At 38.8% G+C, this 19,182-nt stretch overlaps 1 protein-coding gene across 7 annotated transcripts in view; it reads right to left on the bottom strand.

Annotated features, from left to right (window-relative positions):
* The window catches only part of Prex2 (phosphatidylinositol-3,4,5-trisphosphate dependent Rac exchange factor 2), a 308,733-nt gene that overhangs the window by 141,093 nt on the left and 148,458 nt on the right, over positions 1–19,182 (bottom strand). For 5 of the 7 annotated variants that reach the window (XM_029556999.1, XM_008854785.3, XM_029557001.1 and 2 more), the window contains 4 exons: positions 16,155–16,291; positions 13,197–13,314; positions 9,245–9,441; positions 7,152–7,313 (listed from right to left, as the gene is read on the bottom strand). In XM_029556999.1, coding sequence (XP_029412859.1) covers positions 7,152–7,313; positions 9,245–9,441; positions 13,197–13,314; positions 16,155–16,291 — 614 coding nt within the window. The remainder of the gene's footprint in view (positions 1–7,151; positions 7,314–9,244; positions 9,442–13,196; positions 13,315–16,154; positions 16,292–19,182) is intronic. The other 2 variants (XM_029557000.1, XM_008854786.3) reach the window with 1 other exon arrangement.

Genomic DNA, 19,182 nt, shown 5'->3' with positions numbered 1-19,182 from the left:
TTGAGAAGGCAATGAACAAAGTGATGCAATGAAGTGGTTAGTGTCGGGGTAGGGGTAAGAGAAGAGGTAGTGGGAGGTTATGGGTAAGGGTTAGGTGCTTCAGTGATCAGAGACAGGGGCAATAGTCACAGAGCCGTATGTCAACACAAATTCTTGACCCCTTTTGTAACTACATGCCCAAATGTGCCTGAACTAATTCAAGAGTTAGAATTTTACAAAAAGCCTCTCTGCCAAGCTTATCTGGAAAGGCAAGAGCTTCAGGAAAACCACCCTGTCCTACCACTGTAGAGTTTTATAAATGGACATAATCTGGACTAGTGACTTTTAATTCATCCCAGCACAATCATGTGCTCTTGTGTCTTGTGCCCTTGACACCTGACCTCATTTCCTAGGCAATCTTAATTTGGTACTCCACCTAAAAAGACGATGAATGAAGGAATGAAGGAATGAAGGAATGAATGAATGAATAAATGAAGGTAAGTAGGTATGCTTAAGAACGAACATAAGCCAAAGTCCTTAAGGGAGGGCCCTATCTCCAGTGCACACAGGAAGATTGGTAAGGATGATTGACATTGGATGAATGAGATATTCTAGAACTAGGGATGAAAAGGCCCCATATTCTGTTAAGATTAATGTGGAGCCAAGCTTGTGCTTTCCCAGTTGAACCTGGAGAAACCATTTTGGATAAAATTATGGGTAGGGCTGGACGCAGTACATGATTACAGGTTCAGAACTTTAGCAAGACAGTTCCATCAGCACAGTTCCAAGAGACAGATGGTTCCAAGAGATCTCTAGGGGAATGAATGTCCTCCAAGTTCAGGTCCAATCTTAAAAACTAAATATAAGAGTTAGGCTATTTGTTCAGGTGATCCCAATGTCAGTGTAGTAATGTCTCATACCATCCTGGGATGTCTAGTATTGACTGGATGTATCCACCAAATACATGTGTTAGAAACTTAATTCATGTCATGGTCTAAATTTTATGTCTCCTAAGGGTCCTGCAGGCTTTCTGCAGAGAATGGCACCAACCCTCCTTCAAGGTGCTGGTGCCTTTGGCTGGTGGGGCCTAGTGAGAGATTTCCAGGTCTTTGCAAGTGCCCATGGAAGAGATCAAAATCAATCAATCAATCTCTCTCCTTCTCCCCTTCCCTCTTCCTCTCCCTTCTGTCCTCCTCCTCCTCCTCCTCCTCCTCCTCTCTCTCTCCTCTCTCTCTCTCTCTCTCTCTCTCTCTCTCTCTCTCTCCTTCCTGTCTCTGCTTCCATATCATTCATAGATTACTGATGGATTAATAGGTTATCAAGGGAGTAACTTTGTTATAAATTCAAACCATCCTTCACATACCTATTCTCTCTCTATCAATATGATCATTTTTGCCATGTCGTGACCCAGCAAGTAAGCCCTCACCAGATGCTGACGATCTTCAACTTCTAGATACTAGAATAGTGAGTTGAATAATCATCTATTCTTTATAAGTCACCTAGCCCATGGTCTGTAGTTACAGCATCACAACTCGGACTAAGCCGAGGTGGACACAGGAGGAGCACCTCTCAGTCACAGGTGCTAGAAATGCGCAGGATACATTTTGAAGACCAAAATTGTGCTCCCAATTTTGAAAGAAACAGCTTTCTGAAGTAAAAAATCTTAAAACGAGGAAGGTACAGCTTGTGAAGTGACAGGTGCATCCAGAAAAACATGCTCTGTACCATGTGTTAGAAAATGACTCTGCAGACACCAACTTGCCCATGTTTGTAGCAACATCAAATGAAACACTAAACTCACGAGGGAAGCAAAGTAAAGCTCTTTTTCCCAATTGAAAACTGAGATTTTTTTTTCAATAAAGACATATACAGGGTATGAGGTAAGTTGTGAAAGACGTTTTAGAAGATATAGAGCAGCACAGCCTGAACTTATTACCACTTTTATTCATTATTGAAGAATTACAGTTTTCCTTCAGTATCTGCAGGGATTGGTTTCAGGATACTCTAGGGATATTGAAAGCCAAGGATGCTCAAGTGTCCTACATAAAGCGGCATAGTACTTATATACAACTTGATGTTTTTTGTTTGTTACACTTATCCATCCATTCATTCATTCATTCATTCATTCATTCATGTGTGTGTGTATGTGTGTGTGTGTGTGTGTGTGTGTGTGTATGCCATAGCATATACAGAAGATAATGATGAAAATCTGTATATTGACAGGAATGCACAATTCTTGGACATGGAATTTCCAAATTTTTTGATGTATTAGAAGTCAATTCACATTTAAATTCAAAATAGTCACTTGACTAAAAACACAGAAATAATACAAAGCTAAATGATTACTGTGCACATGCCCCCACCCCCATTTCGATTAAGCATAAAAGTCTTTGGAGAGGAGTTATGAAAGTTTATTAGATGAGCTTCTTGAGAAAGGAGAACATAGAAAAAAATTTTACATGCAATTTTCTAATCCATGCGTCAGTAAGTAAAGGTACTAGGAATATTCAAAGTCAGATTTCCAAGTCTTTCAGTGGAATACTTTGTATAAACAAGAACTATCTGTAGGATACCCACAAAGAGTCACCAATACTCACAGTAAGTCCAACTGTAGAATTATTCTAACCAGAAGAATGACTGTAGAATTAAGTAGGGTTCTCAGTACAACATAAGAAGAGAGTATCCCCCAAAGCAAGTAATACTTTCACATCTGAACTAACCATAATTCCATTCCACAGAGAATAAATTCCTATACAAGATGCATTCAGCGCTCCAGTACTTTCTGGCCTTGTCTCATACAAGGACCAAAATACACCTGTGACCTTTGGAACCAGCCAGGAAATTTATTGTTATCTCAGGAGCCTCATTATAGAAGCTGCTGGAATCAACCGGTTTCTTCTTAACAATTTTTAAAAATTTATGTTTATTTTATGTGTATAAGTGTTTTTTCTGCATGTATGTAAGTAAATGCAGCCAGGCTTGACGTGCCCTCGGAGATCAGAAGAAGGTATCAGATTGCTTGGAACTGGAGTTATAGAGGGCTGCTGAAAGCATGCTTGGAATATGTGCAAAATCACCACCAGCCAAGAGTATCTATGATGGTCAAGTCACATAGGCATGCATGCAGAGGGTCTGACATGCAGTGCCCTTATGTCTCAGTTAGATAAAAAGCTATGCCTTATTTACACTGGTAGGTGAGCATCTACTCTATACCTTGCTAACAGACCACATTTTGTTGCTAGTAATTTCCTGAGCCCTTACAGAGAACTGTCCTTTCACCTGTATAGCTTTTATTCCTGAACACCGTACTTAGAGCACACCATCCCTGGAAATAAGAACTTTGGGAGTGGAAACTGGGGCTCTTTGTTCTATGGAACAGGGAGGCTCCTAGTCCCCAGCTTTCCTTAATCTTAATAGTCTCGTGTGCAGTGTCTTACTAGATACAGCGCCATCCATCTTCCATGTCCACTAACTAGTCATGCAGGAAGTAGCATCTCTCTATTCCTTGATCCCTATTTTTAAAACCTAAAACTTTTAGAGTCAAAATAAAGTAAAGCCAGCCTAAAATTTTAGTTTCTATGGAAACATTTTATTTCACAAAAAGAGGAGTGTGGAAGCTTTCATTTGGAAGAAAAAAATATGCTGCTAATAATAACTTAAAAATAAATATGTGGGAATTAAAATTCTGTATTCACAAATGCTATGGCTTCTGTTAGATATGAACTGGATACATAAATGGAATTAGTCCTCTACAAACTACCAAGATTATCGTCTTAGGTATGTACAGCTCACTGAAAATGAAAAGATCTTTCAGCCTGGCATGGCAGTACACTCTTTTAATCCCAGCCTCCAGGAGGAGGCAAAGGTAGGCAGATATCTGTAAGATAAAAGTCAACCTGGCCTCAGAAAGATCCCTGACATATTTTCATGCTAGCCTTGCATCTCTCTGATGAAAAAAAGAGAGTCAATTATATTGTTCATGGCCAAGTGAGATGACAGCAAGCACAGCTTGTATAACGCTTAGGCCTTAGCTGACTGGACACTTCTTTTTTTCTTCTAAATTAAGTAAGTAAGATGCTGGGGTTTTGTCTGCCTGAGTTTTCATGGGACTTTTGTATGCCGACACCATTGCTATAGAATCATATGAGCAGGGTCCCAGGAGGTGGTAGGACTCTATTTCCATATGGTCGTGCACCTCCTCCCTCCCCTCCTCTTACAATCTTTCGGCCCCCTCTTCCAAGATGGTCCCTGACCCCAGGGTTGGTGAAGTTTAATATAGGAATCTTGTCTAAGGACCATCGGTCTGCAGGCACTTAATCTCTGTGTTTTGTCATTTGTGACTTTTTGTATTCCTGGCCCTCTGTTGCATGAGGGAGCTTCATTAATGAGAATTGATAGAACTGGGGAAATGAACAGCAGACTCCAATCTTAGCTGAAGAAACATCGGCAACTGATTGCCCAAGAACATCATATTGCTAAGTATAAAATATACTCCAATACACAGTAACTGTGATTATTGGAAATTTTAAAGTTGAAGTGGACAGCCTAAAACAAGAGACTCTAGATAGGCTGACTAGACCTCAGTGGATGGACTTGTATTGGGGAACGTCTGGGGACACTGACTTGACACATTGGGCCTTAATACGGATGGCAGAGTATATGGGTTCCAGTGTGGGGACTATGGGAGGGTGCTGATGAGGATGGGGGTATAAAGATGATTAAGATTATTTGAGATATTCTATATAAAATACACAAAAATTCAATAAAAAAGCAAATAAAATAAGTGAGATGACATCCATCAAACTGACTTCCTTAGCTACATGACCTGAGGAAAGATTTGTCTGCTATAGGCAGAAGGGGGACAAGACTTGGTGCACTTAGCTCTTCTGAGATTCAACCAACGATGTATATTAAATTTCTGTCTATAATTCGGTGATGTTATTTTTATCATCTATAACCATTTCCCATTAGGCTGTCCACTTCTACTTTAAAATTTCCAAGAATCACAGTTACTGTGTATTGGAATATATTTTATACTTAGCAATATGATGTTCTTGAGAATCTCCACCATTTGGGTGGCATATGTTTCTCAGTCCCCTGATCCCACACCCCTTACTTCATTGCAAAACCTATTTTTTTTTTTAGAAAATAAGAAATGATAGCAGCTTTATCCACCATAACCACATTACCATATGTCTGCATGCGTTTTGGCCCCTACACACGGTTAGGGTTAATCTCTCTGTCTCATGGGTTTCCACACCAAACCAGGTCATCATCAACTTGCACTTCAGTAGGAGAAAAGATGAGCAAGCTCTGCACTCTGCCCCCATCCACACTATACTGTTGCCCTATGCCACTCCAAATGATCACTGGAATAATGTAATTTTATCCCTTTTCTTTTTTAATTAGAATTCAAATCTCCTTTTCTAATCCAGACAATAAGCCAACATCACCATCAATAAGTCCAGGCTCATTTTTGTATTACTTGAATGTCATTTCTCCTCCCTGTCACTCTGACATGTCTTTTGATTATAGGAGATAGCAATGCTGAGTATTCAATCCACAGTGATTTTTTTTTTACAGAAATCCTATTGTTCTCATAGTCAGAACCATACTGCTGAGCACATAAGCTTTATAAGTCAGTGCAAGGTCAGTGTTAGGAGAGCCAGTGTTAGAATACAAGCAAGCAAGCTTCAAAGTCCAGTGCTCTGCCAGCTGTCTGCCATGGGGCAAGTTCCTTGACTGCTTTGAACTCCAGTCACTGTTTCAGTGATATAATCCGGTATAGAGGACTAGAGACATGGCTCAGAAGTTCTTGCTCCTCTTTCAGATGATCTGAGTTTGGTTTCTAATACCCACATTGGGTATCTCACAACTGCCTTACTTACCACTCCAGCTCCAGGGGATCTGACACCCTCTTCAGACCTGGGCACCCAAACACACATGGCACCCACACATACACACGCACATACTCACAAATAAAAAATAAAATAAATACATAAACTATTGCACATAATGCCTGATACTTGAGAGTAAAGAGCCAAAACCGAAAACTGTTGCATTTTACAGAACTCTAGGACACAGCATCATATAAAGGAGAATGTATGATGCTAGCAGCTTCAGTTATCTTTGATGGGACTCCTAGCAGGCAAAGATGGCATAACTACTGCCTACTTCATATATTTAGATCTTTCTTTTCAATTAGATTATAAATGTGAGAGGGCAGGCATCCTTAAGTAACTTTGTACTTCTATGCCTGCATATAGGGACATGCCAGTAAATAGTTCTCTATCCTTCCTGCCCCATCCTATAAATAAAGTCCATGAACTATGCCCTGAAAGAATCTGCCACACAGAACAAATCCATTTTGTTTTACCTGTTATTTTCAGAGCATGTTTATGAACACTGACCGTGACACTTCTTGGTGTTGTTGCTATAAAACCTGGTGAGAGATTTTTTTTTTTTAGAACTCAGCCCAAGAAAGGCTATGCTTATTTTTATAGAGAAGAATATGTGTGTGTGTATGTGTGTGAATATGTGTGTGTAGATGTATATATTTCACAGGAATTTTGATAACAATGGAATAGACTGTTTCCAATTTTCATTACAGAAGTCCAGGTATAATATTAAATTTCAGCAACTACATAGAATCATGGCATCTGCTAACCTATGACTCTTTACCATGTTAGTCTACACCTGCTATGCTAATATAGTCTTCCTTCAATATCCAAATTCCTACTTGAACAGTTACTGGAAGTGGGGCTTTGGGAGGTGGAGGTATTAGGACTAGAGAATATCCTGAGGTAGGACCCTGGCTATGCCATTTAGCAGTTTTGTAGGTAGAAGATGAGAGACCCAAGCTAACAGGCTTGCTACCTCCCATTTGATGCCCTCTATCATTTTCAATGCAGCAGTAAGACCCTCACAAGATTCCTACACTTTGATATTGAATTTCCCAGCTTTCAGAGCCATGACATGCATAAACTTCCATTCTTTATGAACTACCTAGTCTAAGGTACTTTGTTATAGCAACAGAAAACAGACTGAGAAAGTTATATAAAAGTTATCATTATTCAATAAGTCAGTACATAACAAAGATATCAACAAGTGATTTAAATTTGACTCTTAATAACTTCAATAACAATTATGTGGAAAACTTATAAAATCTTTACCTTTTTATAACTGCATATTCTGTGATGTATGTGCTCAATTCTTTCACTACACGTGGCACTGAATTTATTCTGAAGGTCAGTAGGAATCACTTCATTCAGAGAATTCAGGCTGGTGCAGTTTTGTATAAAATGATCATCACTTTTTGCTAGGGCTTCAAGAATCTGTAGGGATAAATATACACAAGACAAGAGAAGAGTAACTTCAAAAGCTACCACATACAATGTTCATAAGTTAGCACTGCGGGGTTACTGTCCTGCATTCCTGCTCTTTTAGAAGTTTCTGGGGTTTCCATGTTTGGGGCAGCACTGCCTGTGAAGTGATTTAACTTGTCTGTTTGGAGTCTCAGGTTTCACCTGCTGATGATAAAAGCCTTCCAGGGAGACAAGTGGACTTCAAAGGTGCCCTGCTGGATAAATCAGCACCTCTGATGTGGGCACACAGCTCCTGGATTTTAGTCAGAGACATGCACTCAGAATATTTTTCCCTTCAGTTTGGTGGTGAAACAAAAAACAAAACAAAACATAACAAAAATACAAAGGGATAGCAGCAGCACCATTGTTGAACATTGTCCACAACTGCTCGTTGAAAGGCTGAATAAATGGAAAGTATCTCGGTATATTATAAATTGATGTTTATTTAGTGTCTGAGCCCTGGCTGATAAAAGCACCAGCTAAAAGCATCTAAATGATACTGTTGATGAGAAAAATCTTTTTGTGTATTTCAATCAAGTTAAGGCTCTGTGTGTGTGTGTGTGTGTGTGTGTGTGTGTGTGTGCATGAACATGCATGCACACTTTGGAACACTGGGAATTTCTAATGAAGGGAGAGATATTCAATCATTTATACATAGCATTTGTGGTTGTTCAGAATGGCAAGAATTGATTATAACCTTAGTCACTATTTTCTTAGTATTCTGTAAGATAAAAGATGTGCTCTCTTTAGCTCAGTTCTCTTCCACCGTCACTTCCCTGAATGTGGACTATGGGATTTTGCTTGATCACTAGTCTACAAATCAGGGCTGACTTTATCATTAGCAGTGTGTGCTCTTAGCTAACTTTCTTAACTTTGACTTTCCTCATGTGTAAAATGAAAAGATAAGTGTCATGCTAGCTTACAATTATCAGATATAGAATAATCCATGTGATTAGCAAATTTGAAACAGATAACAAAGGAACAAAACTCACCATTTAATAATAAAGCACAGTTGGTAAGATATTGCATTTTGAAAACATCTAAGTTATACTAACAGATACAGAATGTGTATTTTAAGTTGACTTTTAGAAAATAAAAAATGATTATTTTTAGAATAGCTGTCTATTATTTTTCCACTCAAATTTTTAAATATATGTTATAAATGGCAGCTCTTTCAACTACACATATTTGAAACTAGAATTAAAATGAACACATAAAGAACAGAAGCTGTATCCCACTCTCCAATTTGTAATATTTGAGTTCTCACAGATGATAAAATGGCCAAATGAAACATGGAAGCCTAATGTGTGGAGGGCACAAGAGGAGTCTGGTTAATTAATCTTTTATAAGGACCAGGAAAAGGAAGCCCAAAGTGACCTCTTTCATAGCAAAGGTCTTTTCCACTTGGATATAAACCCCCTTCCTCCCTCTTTGCTTTCCTTTCACCTAAGGACCATATGGTGAAGTCATTCCCAAAGAGGAATGACACAGATGTCTATGGATCTGTTTACAAATTGGTTTGTAAGGTTCCCCAAGTGTCGACACTTGCAGAATTTTAAATTACTTGTAATATATTTCAGGACATGAAGGAAAAATCAGAGGATAACTTTATGTTAAAAAAAAATGCCGTGAAAATTACCTGAAATGTATTCATTAGCCTGAATTAATAGGGCAGCCAGATTAATAGAGTCAGGAAAGTCTTTGTCACGTCAGCTCAAACTTGCCTAGCAAGAGTCCCATCTAACTCAATACTGGGTTCCAAAACAGATTAATAAAAGAGACCTCATGTACCAAAGATTGAGGAGGGAGGTGAATGAGCTGATGACTGGAACATGCACAACCATTCCCTTCACTAAAGTGATGGGGAGAGTTCGGGTGTGTATGGTCAGAGTCTCTTGTACCTTGGCAGTCAGGCTGAAGAAGCCTTTGGGCTCAATCATCTTCTCCACGACATTGCACTTGATGCCAGCTGTGCTGTCGTACTCATACACAACCCCGTACTCCAGATGAACATTGTCCACTGTCAGACTCACGTGCTCCTTCTTGCCGTCGATGATGGCCATGGTGTTGAACTTGTCGATGACTTCTGGAATGCAATCTTAATGCAACAAATTCACGATTTGCTCATATCATCAATAATTTTGAGTCTCTGGGTATTTTTTAAGGTTTCTTTAAAGACTAGCTAAGTCAGAGATGCTAAACAGCACATCTATTCCCGCTAATGTTTGGAAAAATAAAAACATTTTTTAAGACAAGCAAGTACTTGACAGATCAAAATCATGCCATTTTAACCCAACCAGTCTTATCTATACATCCACTTTGATCGATGGATCACATATATACCAATATAAACACTATAGATGTGTCTGTACTTTTTTTTTCTTTAAAAGCATGCAGGAATCAAAATCAGAGGTTCTAAAACTGCCTAAAAGCAGCAAAAAATTTGCAATGAAGGTGACATAGATGAGGCAGAAAAGAGATGAAAGAATTTTTTTTCAGACACATGAGTTCTTCCCATACAGCATCTTGCAGAGAGAACTCACTGAAAAAAAAATCCATCTTATTCACTAGACTAAAATTTCCATCTGAAAAGTTAGCCTATAGTTTGTTTAGCTATAGTCAGGAAGCTGAGGAATAAACTCCTAAAATCTAACATAAGAGATTGTTGTGGACCCAACAGCAGATACTGAATAAACAAAAATAGAATATTTGTTTATTTAAAACACCAAAGTCCTACAAAAGAATATATGAGCGTGTGTGTGTGTGTGTGTGTGCATGAGTGTGTGTGTGTATGAGTGTGTGTGTGTGTGTGTGTGTGTGTGTTCAATGGACTACTGTAAAACATCAGTTCATCTTAAAGTAAATACATCCTGGCTTCAGTTTCAATTATCCTACCAACCAATCTACCTTTTGATATAGACCAATGCTGACTCATTCCAAATGAGGAATAAAAGACTCAGTCATAACTATATTGAATAAATAGCATTGCATCTTATCCTAACAACATTACTGCTCCAGTGAGATTGACAGAGTTTTCATACTACCTGTCAGTTGGATAGGTCAAACCAAGCAACCATCCAGGAATGGAGATAAACAGTTTCTGTGAGGTATTCCTCATATGATCAGTATAAAAAGATGGTACACAACAGGAAATAGACACAGATGGTCTTTGTGCCATGCTCCTAATAAGGAAAATCCTTGTGACTGAGAGCTGGGAGAATGGTTCAATCAGTAAAGGGCCTGACTTGAATGTGGGAGAACCTGAGTCTGATTCCCCAAGATCCCCATAAAAATGCAGAGAACGCTGATACACATTTGTAATCCAAGAACTTGGGGGGTGGGCAGATGCAGGAAATGGTTCATTGACAGTCATTCTAGCCTAATTGTTGAGATCAAGGCCAATAAGAGACCCTATCTCAAAGAAAGTAAATGATGCTGCTAAGGATGACACCCAAGACCACAGGTGCATATACACACACACACAAACACATGCATCTGCATGTGTGCACACGTGGACATACACTAACTAAACAAAATCTTTGTAACATTGAATAAGAGAGGTGATAAAAATATTTGCTTTGTATGCTATTGAGGATTAAAGTTAGCTTTGTACACACTAGACAAGCACTCTGCAAACCTACATACATTCTCAGCCCTCTTTTGTTATTCAAGACAAGGTCATAGCCAAACTTGAGTTGCCCTTATGTTCATGAGGTGATTCTTAGGGGGCCCTGAGACTGATTCAAGATGGGAGCTAGGAGTGTGGTGGCGCATACTTTTAGTTCAAGCACTTGGGAGGCCAAGGCACACAAATCTTTGTGAGATTGAGGTCAGCCTGGTTTACATTTCAAGTTTCAGGCCAGCTGAAGCTACAGGGAGACCTTGTCTCAAAAAGGCCAAAAAAAAAAAAAGGGGGCAAGACAAAACAAACAAACATTTTGGGACTACCGGGATGGCTCCACAGTTAAGAATACTCCCTATTCTTCCAAAGGACCTGGGTTTGATTCCCAGCACCCACATGGTGGCTAAAACAATATCGGTAACTCCACTTCCAGAGGATCTAACACCCTCTTCTGGCCTCTACAGGCATTACTTGCATGTGGTGTACTTACATACATGCAGGTAAAACATTCACACACATAAAATTTTTAAATATTAAAAAATATTTTCTTAAAGTCAGGAGCTATTTGTCAGAGGAATCAACCATGTGATTGGGGACTAGAACTTACATCTCCCACTCTGCCTTGGGGTGAAGCCTAGGAGTTAAGTTCAATCACCAACAGCTTATAATTTAATCAATCACATTATAACTCAAGACCACCATAAAAACTCTTAAGTGATGGAGTTTAGAGTGGTTCCAAGGGGATAGGTAGAAGCCCATGCCAGGAGACAGGTACATTCAGAGTTCATGGTGATGGGGCTCTTGTGCTTGGAACCTTTGCAGAATTTACTGTCTGTACCTCTTCATCTAGCTGATCATCTTGCATTCTTCATAGTAAATCAGATAGACAATGTAAATTATCTTATTGAATTATAGAAAAATGTTAAGTGAAAGGAGGGTGTGTAAGACTCCTTGAACTTAAAATGAGTTGTTCAGAAATAGAGGTGAAAACAGGCATCTGCAACACGGGCTGTTTGCGGGACTGAGTTGCTAACTGGTAGGGTCTGTAATAACTCCCAGGGAATGTGAGAACTTAACTGTAGGACATCTAGGTGCTACAAGGAAAGAGTCCCACACATATTGCATCTGACATTTCCATAAAAACTTACCAGAAGAAAAATTTTCAGCTGTTCTTATTTAGAAGAAGCTAATTGTGTAACGAAAGTGTCCAGAAATTCTCCTACTAATAAATATGTTGGAAGAACACAACAAAAATGTAACAAGGGCTTCCTTGGAAAAGTTCTGAAACAATAATTCAAGGCATTTGGCAAGTGGAGGCACAAATACAATTGCCTCAGTTGGCTTGGCAAAAGAGTCAGTAAATATAGACATTTCAAAAAAAAATTATAAGAAATTATAAGGGTCCTTATCTAAAGATCTCTCTCTCTCTCTTTCTCAGCTTGTCTCTTTCTTACTGTTAAAAAGTTGGGATAGAATAAAAGTCACTTAAATCAGGAACATATTTTAACAGAGCTACAGATTTTCCTGACACAGAACATCTCACAGTTTCATGGATTAAAAAAAAAAAATCAGATCTTGTCAAAATGGGGTTCTGACCCAGCAGACCTGGGGTGGAGGTAGAGATTCTCATTCTTGCTTTGCTTTCAGTGCAGCTCATTCTGGGGACACAGGAACAGCAGAGTCTAAATGGCATTCACCTCCAAAGAAGGAAATCTTGGGCTGGAATCTTCACTTTGTGATGTAACTAGTGAGGAAGACCATTAACCTAATTTCTTCTTCCACAAAGAGAATGGTGATAATCTATCTAACTGATGAGATTTTCTCTTTTGATGGCTGAGAAAATCCAGTGAAATACTGAAATGTGCCTTCTGCTGAGCACAGTGATGTACACTTATAATCCCCTCACTTGGAACTCAAAGGCAGGAGGATCACCACATGCCAGGTCAGCCTAGGCTAAACAGAAAATTCCTAGCCAACCCAGCCAACACTGGTTATGTATAATGAGAATCTGCCTCAAAAACCAACAAAAAAACCAACAAACCAACCAACCAACTGCCTATACAACAGGATGTGGCTATTACATGTCAGCCACTAGCTGTTACTAGTTATATGCCTGAAATGACATCTGTTTGGTAAGAAGTCATAAGTTGAAAATATAAGACCTCAATACTTAGGAGCAGACACACGCACAGGGGAAAAGAATATTGTAAGTAAATGAGGAAGTAGCTTACCTTCCACTTTGCAGTCAAAAGTCTCCCCTGCTTCATCTTCAGGAGGCTTAGCGTGGGACTTCTGCAAGTCCTCCTGAGCGCTCTCAATGCTGTCATACACCCACTGTATGGAATCTTGCTGGAAGTGAGAGGGGAAGAAAGAGACCTCAGAAATACTGATGCAGATACCAGAATGCATATCCACTTCATAAACCTGCTTACAGGGAGAGCTGACAATCCTATTTATGTCCCCTGTTTCTTAAAAGTAAAAAAAAAGAAAATATCAAAATGAAAAGCCATGACAATTCAACCCAGTGACCTTTTTCTAATTAAATTATCTTCAGAAGATATGAAGATAATTATTATTATTAAATTATCTTCAGAAGATAATGAATTGCTTTATGCAAATCTATCTTCCAAAGATGCATACTTTACAACAGGATGCATTTCTCAAAAGTCTCATTTGAATACCTCAAGTATTTTTTAAAATAGAATTATTCATAATTTTTAATTTTGTATGTATGAGTGTTTTGCTTGAGTGTATCTAAGTGCACCCATGTCATGCAATACCTGAGGAAGCCAAAAGAGGGCATAAGATTCCCTGGAATGGAATTACAGATGGTTGTTAGCCACCACATGGGTGCTGAGAGTAGCCAGAGCTCTTAACTGCTGAGCCATCTTTCCAGCTCCTCAAGTATATTTTTAAGTAAGTTCTAAATTATATCTTAAAATAAACATTAATAGACCATGTTTTCAATAAACCAATTATATATAATTATATATACCATTAAAATGATCTATCACATATATTGCAATGTATTGATGGTATTTTGAATCAAACCAAATGAAAACTGGAAGAACAGCTCTCATCGCATTGGCTTTCCAAGTCACATGACTAGCTTTTAATCCTTCCACATCTCAAATCAGCCTAATTTGATTGAAACAGCAGTTCCAATCTTATTTAGAGAAACAAGAGAAAGAAAATGACTTCCAAATAAATGGTTCGAGGGTTATTATATAAGGTTTATATTTTCTCTAGACAGGGCGATAATCAAGTTGAGCTAAATTGCTGAAGTGTAATATAATATGTAATATCCATTTTCCTCCATGAATCAGGCTCATAATCATGTTTACTTATTATACTGCTATAATTATTAAATGATGGTTTAGGGGTTGCAGGTGTGGCATACCCCAGTGGTAGGATACTTGCCTAATATACATGAGGCTCTGAGCTCAATCTCTAGCAGGATACACATTAAAACATGCTAATCAGTTTGGTCACTCTTGTGACTGCCAATGAGCCACACCCTCAGTACCCATGCCTTATTACAGCTCCTTCTCACCCTGATCCTTGCCTTGGTCCTATGACTCAATCTGACCAAGTGTATACAAGAAGCACCATCCAGGTAGCTGATTTATGTCTGGTAATACTCCCTCTTGATATCTAGCTATTATTCACAAAAGAAAATCCTGCTAGAGATCAGAAAGGGAAGTCATGGGCACTCTGGAGGACAGTCCACCACATACAGGGTACCATGAGGAGAGGACTTGGGTACCCAGTGAGGTCCCAGCAGAGCATAGCCACGTCAGTCGAGAAAGACTCACTGTTATCATAAGCCACCAGGATTTGGAGTGGTCCGTTACATGGCAATGGGTACCTAAAAGTGCATGGTACTCAGTGAATTCATAGCATTTCCTAATTATTTCACTGATCAATACCTCCCCAAGAAGGTAGGCAAGGAAAGAGAAAAGAAGTAAAGTTGAAATAAATCTGTTTGGAAACAACATTCTAACAGAAAATGAAGGTTTGATTACTTCAGAGGAATCTTTTTGAAAACAGCACACGTAACCTCCAGTGTGCTATGCCAGTTCTGACCTTATTAGCAAGCAAAATTGGTCAGCTTCTTTCATGTGGAGTCAGTGCTTTACAAAATATCAGCCCTGGCCTTTGAGAAAATAGCCACTTATCTTCCCGGATGGGGCACAAAGTCACATGCTCAAATGCAAAGGAGCACAGGATAGGGACTATATAAGGCCCCTCCATGAAGGTTCCTTCTGCTCCCAGTCGTCAACCTGAGACACACTTCTCTCACAGGACAATGCTCACCTTTATTCAGAAGACAACCAACTTTGTATATAATTACAATCCAATTTCATATTTCTATAGCACTATGGACCAAAGATAGTGCTTAAAAACTTAAATACTGGACAGGCGTCGTTGTACATGCCTTTAATCCCAGCACCCTGGAGGCAGAAGTGGTTGGACAACCGTGAGTGTACAGTAAAGCCAACCTGGTCTATATAGTGAGTTTCAGGCCAGCCAGGGTTATAAGTGAGACCCTGTCTCCAAATTAAAAACAAAAATTAAATAATAGCAAGTACATTAAGATTTTTTAAAAGGTAAATTTAATTACCTAAATAAGTATATGTAAAAATTAAGCACACCTTTAAAAAAAACCATTTTTTTCTTTCTAAAGACTTGTTATAAAGAATATATACTTGTTATAAAGATTTATATACTCTTGATTACTATATATTTTAACCTAATCACAAGAAAATAGTTCACATTTGTGGATTTAAATTTGATAAACTCCTATCAAAAAGAAGGGCTGAGGGTGGAGCTCAGTGATAGGCACTGGCCTAGAACACACAAAGCCCTTGTCAACCTACAGGACCAAGGGGAGAAAGGAAAGAAGGGAGAGAAGGAGGCAGGGAAAATACCCCAGAACATGTTTTTAAACAAGCAAGAATATTATGAGAATAAAATGTAATGACATAATACAACTATTTAAATCCAGTCAACACCTTTAATTGCTTAGGCTTTATCAGATGAAGCAGTCAGAATGAGACTTACAGTGCTGTGTTTAAATTGGAACTTCGAACTGGAAATCATGAACATCTTAGACATCAGCCTATGCCAGCCCCTAGGTCTTCCCTGCAAGTTTTCAGCTGAGTCTAATACTATGAAGAGCAGTGTACCTTCATTGGCCGCCTGTATTTCCGGCAGGCCGTGACGTGTGCAACGACACTGGCATGCGTCTCTTTGCTGACATTGATTCCATTAACTTTGATAATACACTGTCCAGGGTGAAGGCCAGCTGCTGCAGCCACGGTGCCTTTAGATAGAAATGGGGAGAATTGCCAAAAAGTGTAAGAAATAGATTTCACCTGTGTCATACACAGAACAATGAAAGCAATTCTAAAATAGAGCAAATGCCTAACTGGTGTGTTCCTGATAAGTCTGGATCAGAGAGCAACATGCTTTCACTCATTCTCCATCACTCATCATCCAAACTGTGATTAACAGAATATTCCCCCGCCTCCATAAGAATTATTTTGAAAGAATATTGCAAAGTGACCTTTACAATGCTAACCAGTTATTTCCCTTTCAAATGTCTAGTCAATCTAATTTTCTAAATTTAGATAGTTGAAAAATGTGAACTCCAGAAACAAGCTCTATTTTGTTTTTAAAAATCCTAAAATATTGAAATATTGTTTTAGTTTTCCAAATGCCAACAGTTTAATATGTATATAAAAAAATTTTCAAAAACAATTTTTTTTTGTCTTTTTGAGACTGGGCCTCCCTGTAGCCCCATTTGGCCTGAAACTTGCTATGTAGACCAGGTTGACCTTCAACTCACAGATTTACCTACCTCTGCCTTCTGAGTGTTGGGATTAAAGGTGTGCCTCATCATGCCTTCATTTTTAAAATGTTTATGTTATTTTATTTTTTGAATGTGTATATAGGTCTGTATGTTCATGTGGGCTTGGATATACATGTGTGTGTTTGTGTGTGTGTTTGTGTGCATACCATGTATATGTGTGTACCAAGACCAGAGGTCAACACTGGGAGTGTTCTTAGAGTACGTTCTACCTTGGTTTTTGAGCCAGGCTCTTCCACTGAACTTGGTGCTAGCTAACTGGCTAGACTGGCTGTCCAGCAGCCCTAGGAATCCTCCTGTCTCTGCCTCTCCAGTGCTAGGATTAAAGTTGGGTACTTCTGTACTGGCTCTTTTACGTGAATGCTGAAGATTCAAACTCAGGTTCAGCAGATAATGCAAGCACTTTGCCAACTGAACAATATCTCTAGTTCTAAAAAAGCATTCTTAAAAAAAAAAATCAAGTCAATTAGCAACTCTGAGCAGAAAGAAGGAATGTAGTAGGTGTCAATTGTCCAGTCACTTGCTTGGCTTTGGCATAGATTAAAATTCATAAATGGAATCTCTTATCCAGTGGTTTATGATTTTTCAACTGCTGATATTAAATAGTTGGAGCAAATCAACATCAAACGAAGTACCATTAATAAACTATATAGAGAAGTGTATATATTTATATAATATACATCATACCAGTGTCTTTATAATATACCATATAGTAAAAAGAAATTCAACTGCAAGCAATTCACACACAAAGAAATATAATCATTAAACACTTAAAAATTTTTTAAGTAATGAGTTAATCTATTTTTTTATTTTATGTGTATGAGTGTTAGCCACCGTGGGTGCTGGGAACCAAACCTGAGTCCTCTGCAGAAGCAGCCATTGCTCTTAACCACTGAGTCATCTCTCCAGCCCCTTAAAAATTGTTATACATAAGAATATACCTTTTCAGGGGTTAGAGAGATGACTGAGTGGTTAAGAGCACTGACTGATCTTGCAGAGGACCCAAGTTTGATTCCCAGCACCCACATGGTGGCTAACAACAATCCTTAACTCCAGTTTCAGGGGATTAGACACCTTCTTCTGACCACCACAGGCACTGAGTGACATGGGTGCACTTATACACATGCAGGTAATACAATTATGTACATAAAATAAAAATAATAAACTAAAAGAAAAAAGAAAAAAAAACAAGAAAAAATAATAAACTATTAAAAAATAAAATAAAAAGGAATATACCTTTTCTTTTCTGCCCAGTCCCCTCTAACACTCACTCCTAGAAATAAGAAGTGGTTTTCCTACATTGAACTGAGTCTAGGGGAGGGAACAACATTTTAGCAGAGAGCAAGACTTTGTGTCAAGAAACTACCTGGCATCCAGGGACATACAAGAAGTTGTGTTGGTGCAAGCTTATAGTTGGTGGGGGGAGTGTGACTAAGAATCAGTGGGGGGTGGGGTGGGAATGAGACAGACTGGAGAACAGAGCAAAGCCCTACTGGGGAATTCTAGCTTCCTGGTGGGAAGTCCTTGGAGTTTGAATCTTCCTTAGCCTGTGGGATGTTGAGGTCCACATGTCTGAGAGTCTCAGTCTGTGAGGTAAGAAAAATGTCTTCCTTGTGAGACATGAGGCAAGTTTGAGAAGAAGAAAGGGCTAGCAGATCAGAAACACGTAAAAAGATTGCTGAGTAATGATATGGACCCAGGGACGGGAAGACAGAGAGCCAGGAGGCTCCGATTCCATGACTATGGCAGATGTTGTATTGTTTGCTTTGTTTTCTGTTGTGTTGTGCTGTTCCGTTTTGTTTTGGTTTTCCCCACCTATTCTAGAGAGAGAGCTAAGAACATGTTTAAGGTTGATCCAAGACTAAACTATGGCCCAGAAACAGCTGAGGATGAAGGTAAGAGGAACTCAAAGATGCTGGTAAGATTGACTGCAGTGACCTTTTTTATGGTGTAATTTGTGTGAAAAGGAACCACACCTGTAAAAAAAATTCAGAGAAGGAAGGCACAGGAGTCCTATTGTCTTAAGTTTCAAAAACAACACACACACACACACACACACACACACACACACACTTGAGACCAAGGCAGCCATTTCAAAGCCAGTGGTGGGGAAGAGGCACAGCTCCATGCACTCAGGATGCAATGGGGCGAGCTTCTTTTAGAGCTTTGTGAGTATAATAGAGGTATTTGATGCCTCAGTATCCTATTTCTCTTTGACAGTGTGTAATGAGCTATTGGAAAAGCTTTAACTGTTTATCCATCCGTTGTAAAAGGCTAAGTGAAAAGATAAGTTTTTGAAATAAGATTTATTTTTTAAACTATATGCATATTGGTTAATCTTACAA

The sequence above is a fragment of the Nannospalax galili genome, unplaced genomic scaffold (genome assembly GCF_000622305.1).
Source record: "Nannospalax galili isolate Female #2095 unplaced genomic scaffold, S.galili_v1.0 scaffold247, whole genome shotgun sequence".
Lineage (NCBI taxonomy): Eukaryota > Metazoa > Chordata > Mammalia > Rodentia > Spalacidae > Nannospalax > Nannospalax galili.
The sequence above is the reverse complement of the archived record's forward strand: the minus strand, read 5'-3'. Positions and strand labels throughout refer to the sequence as shown.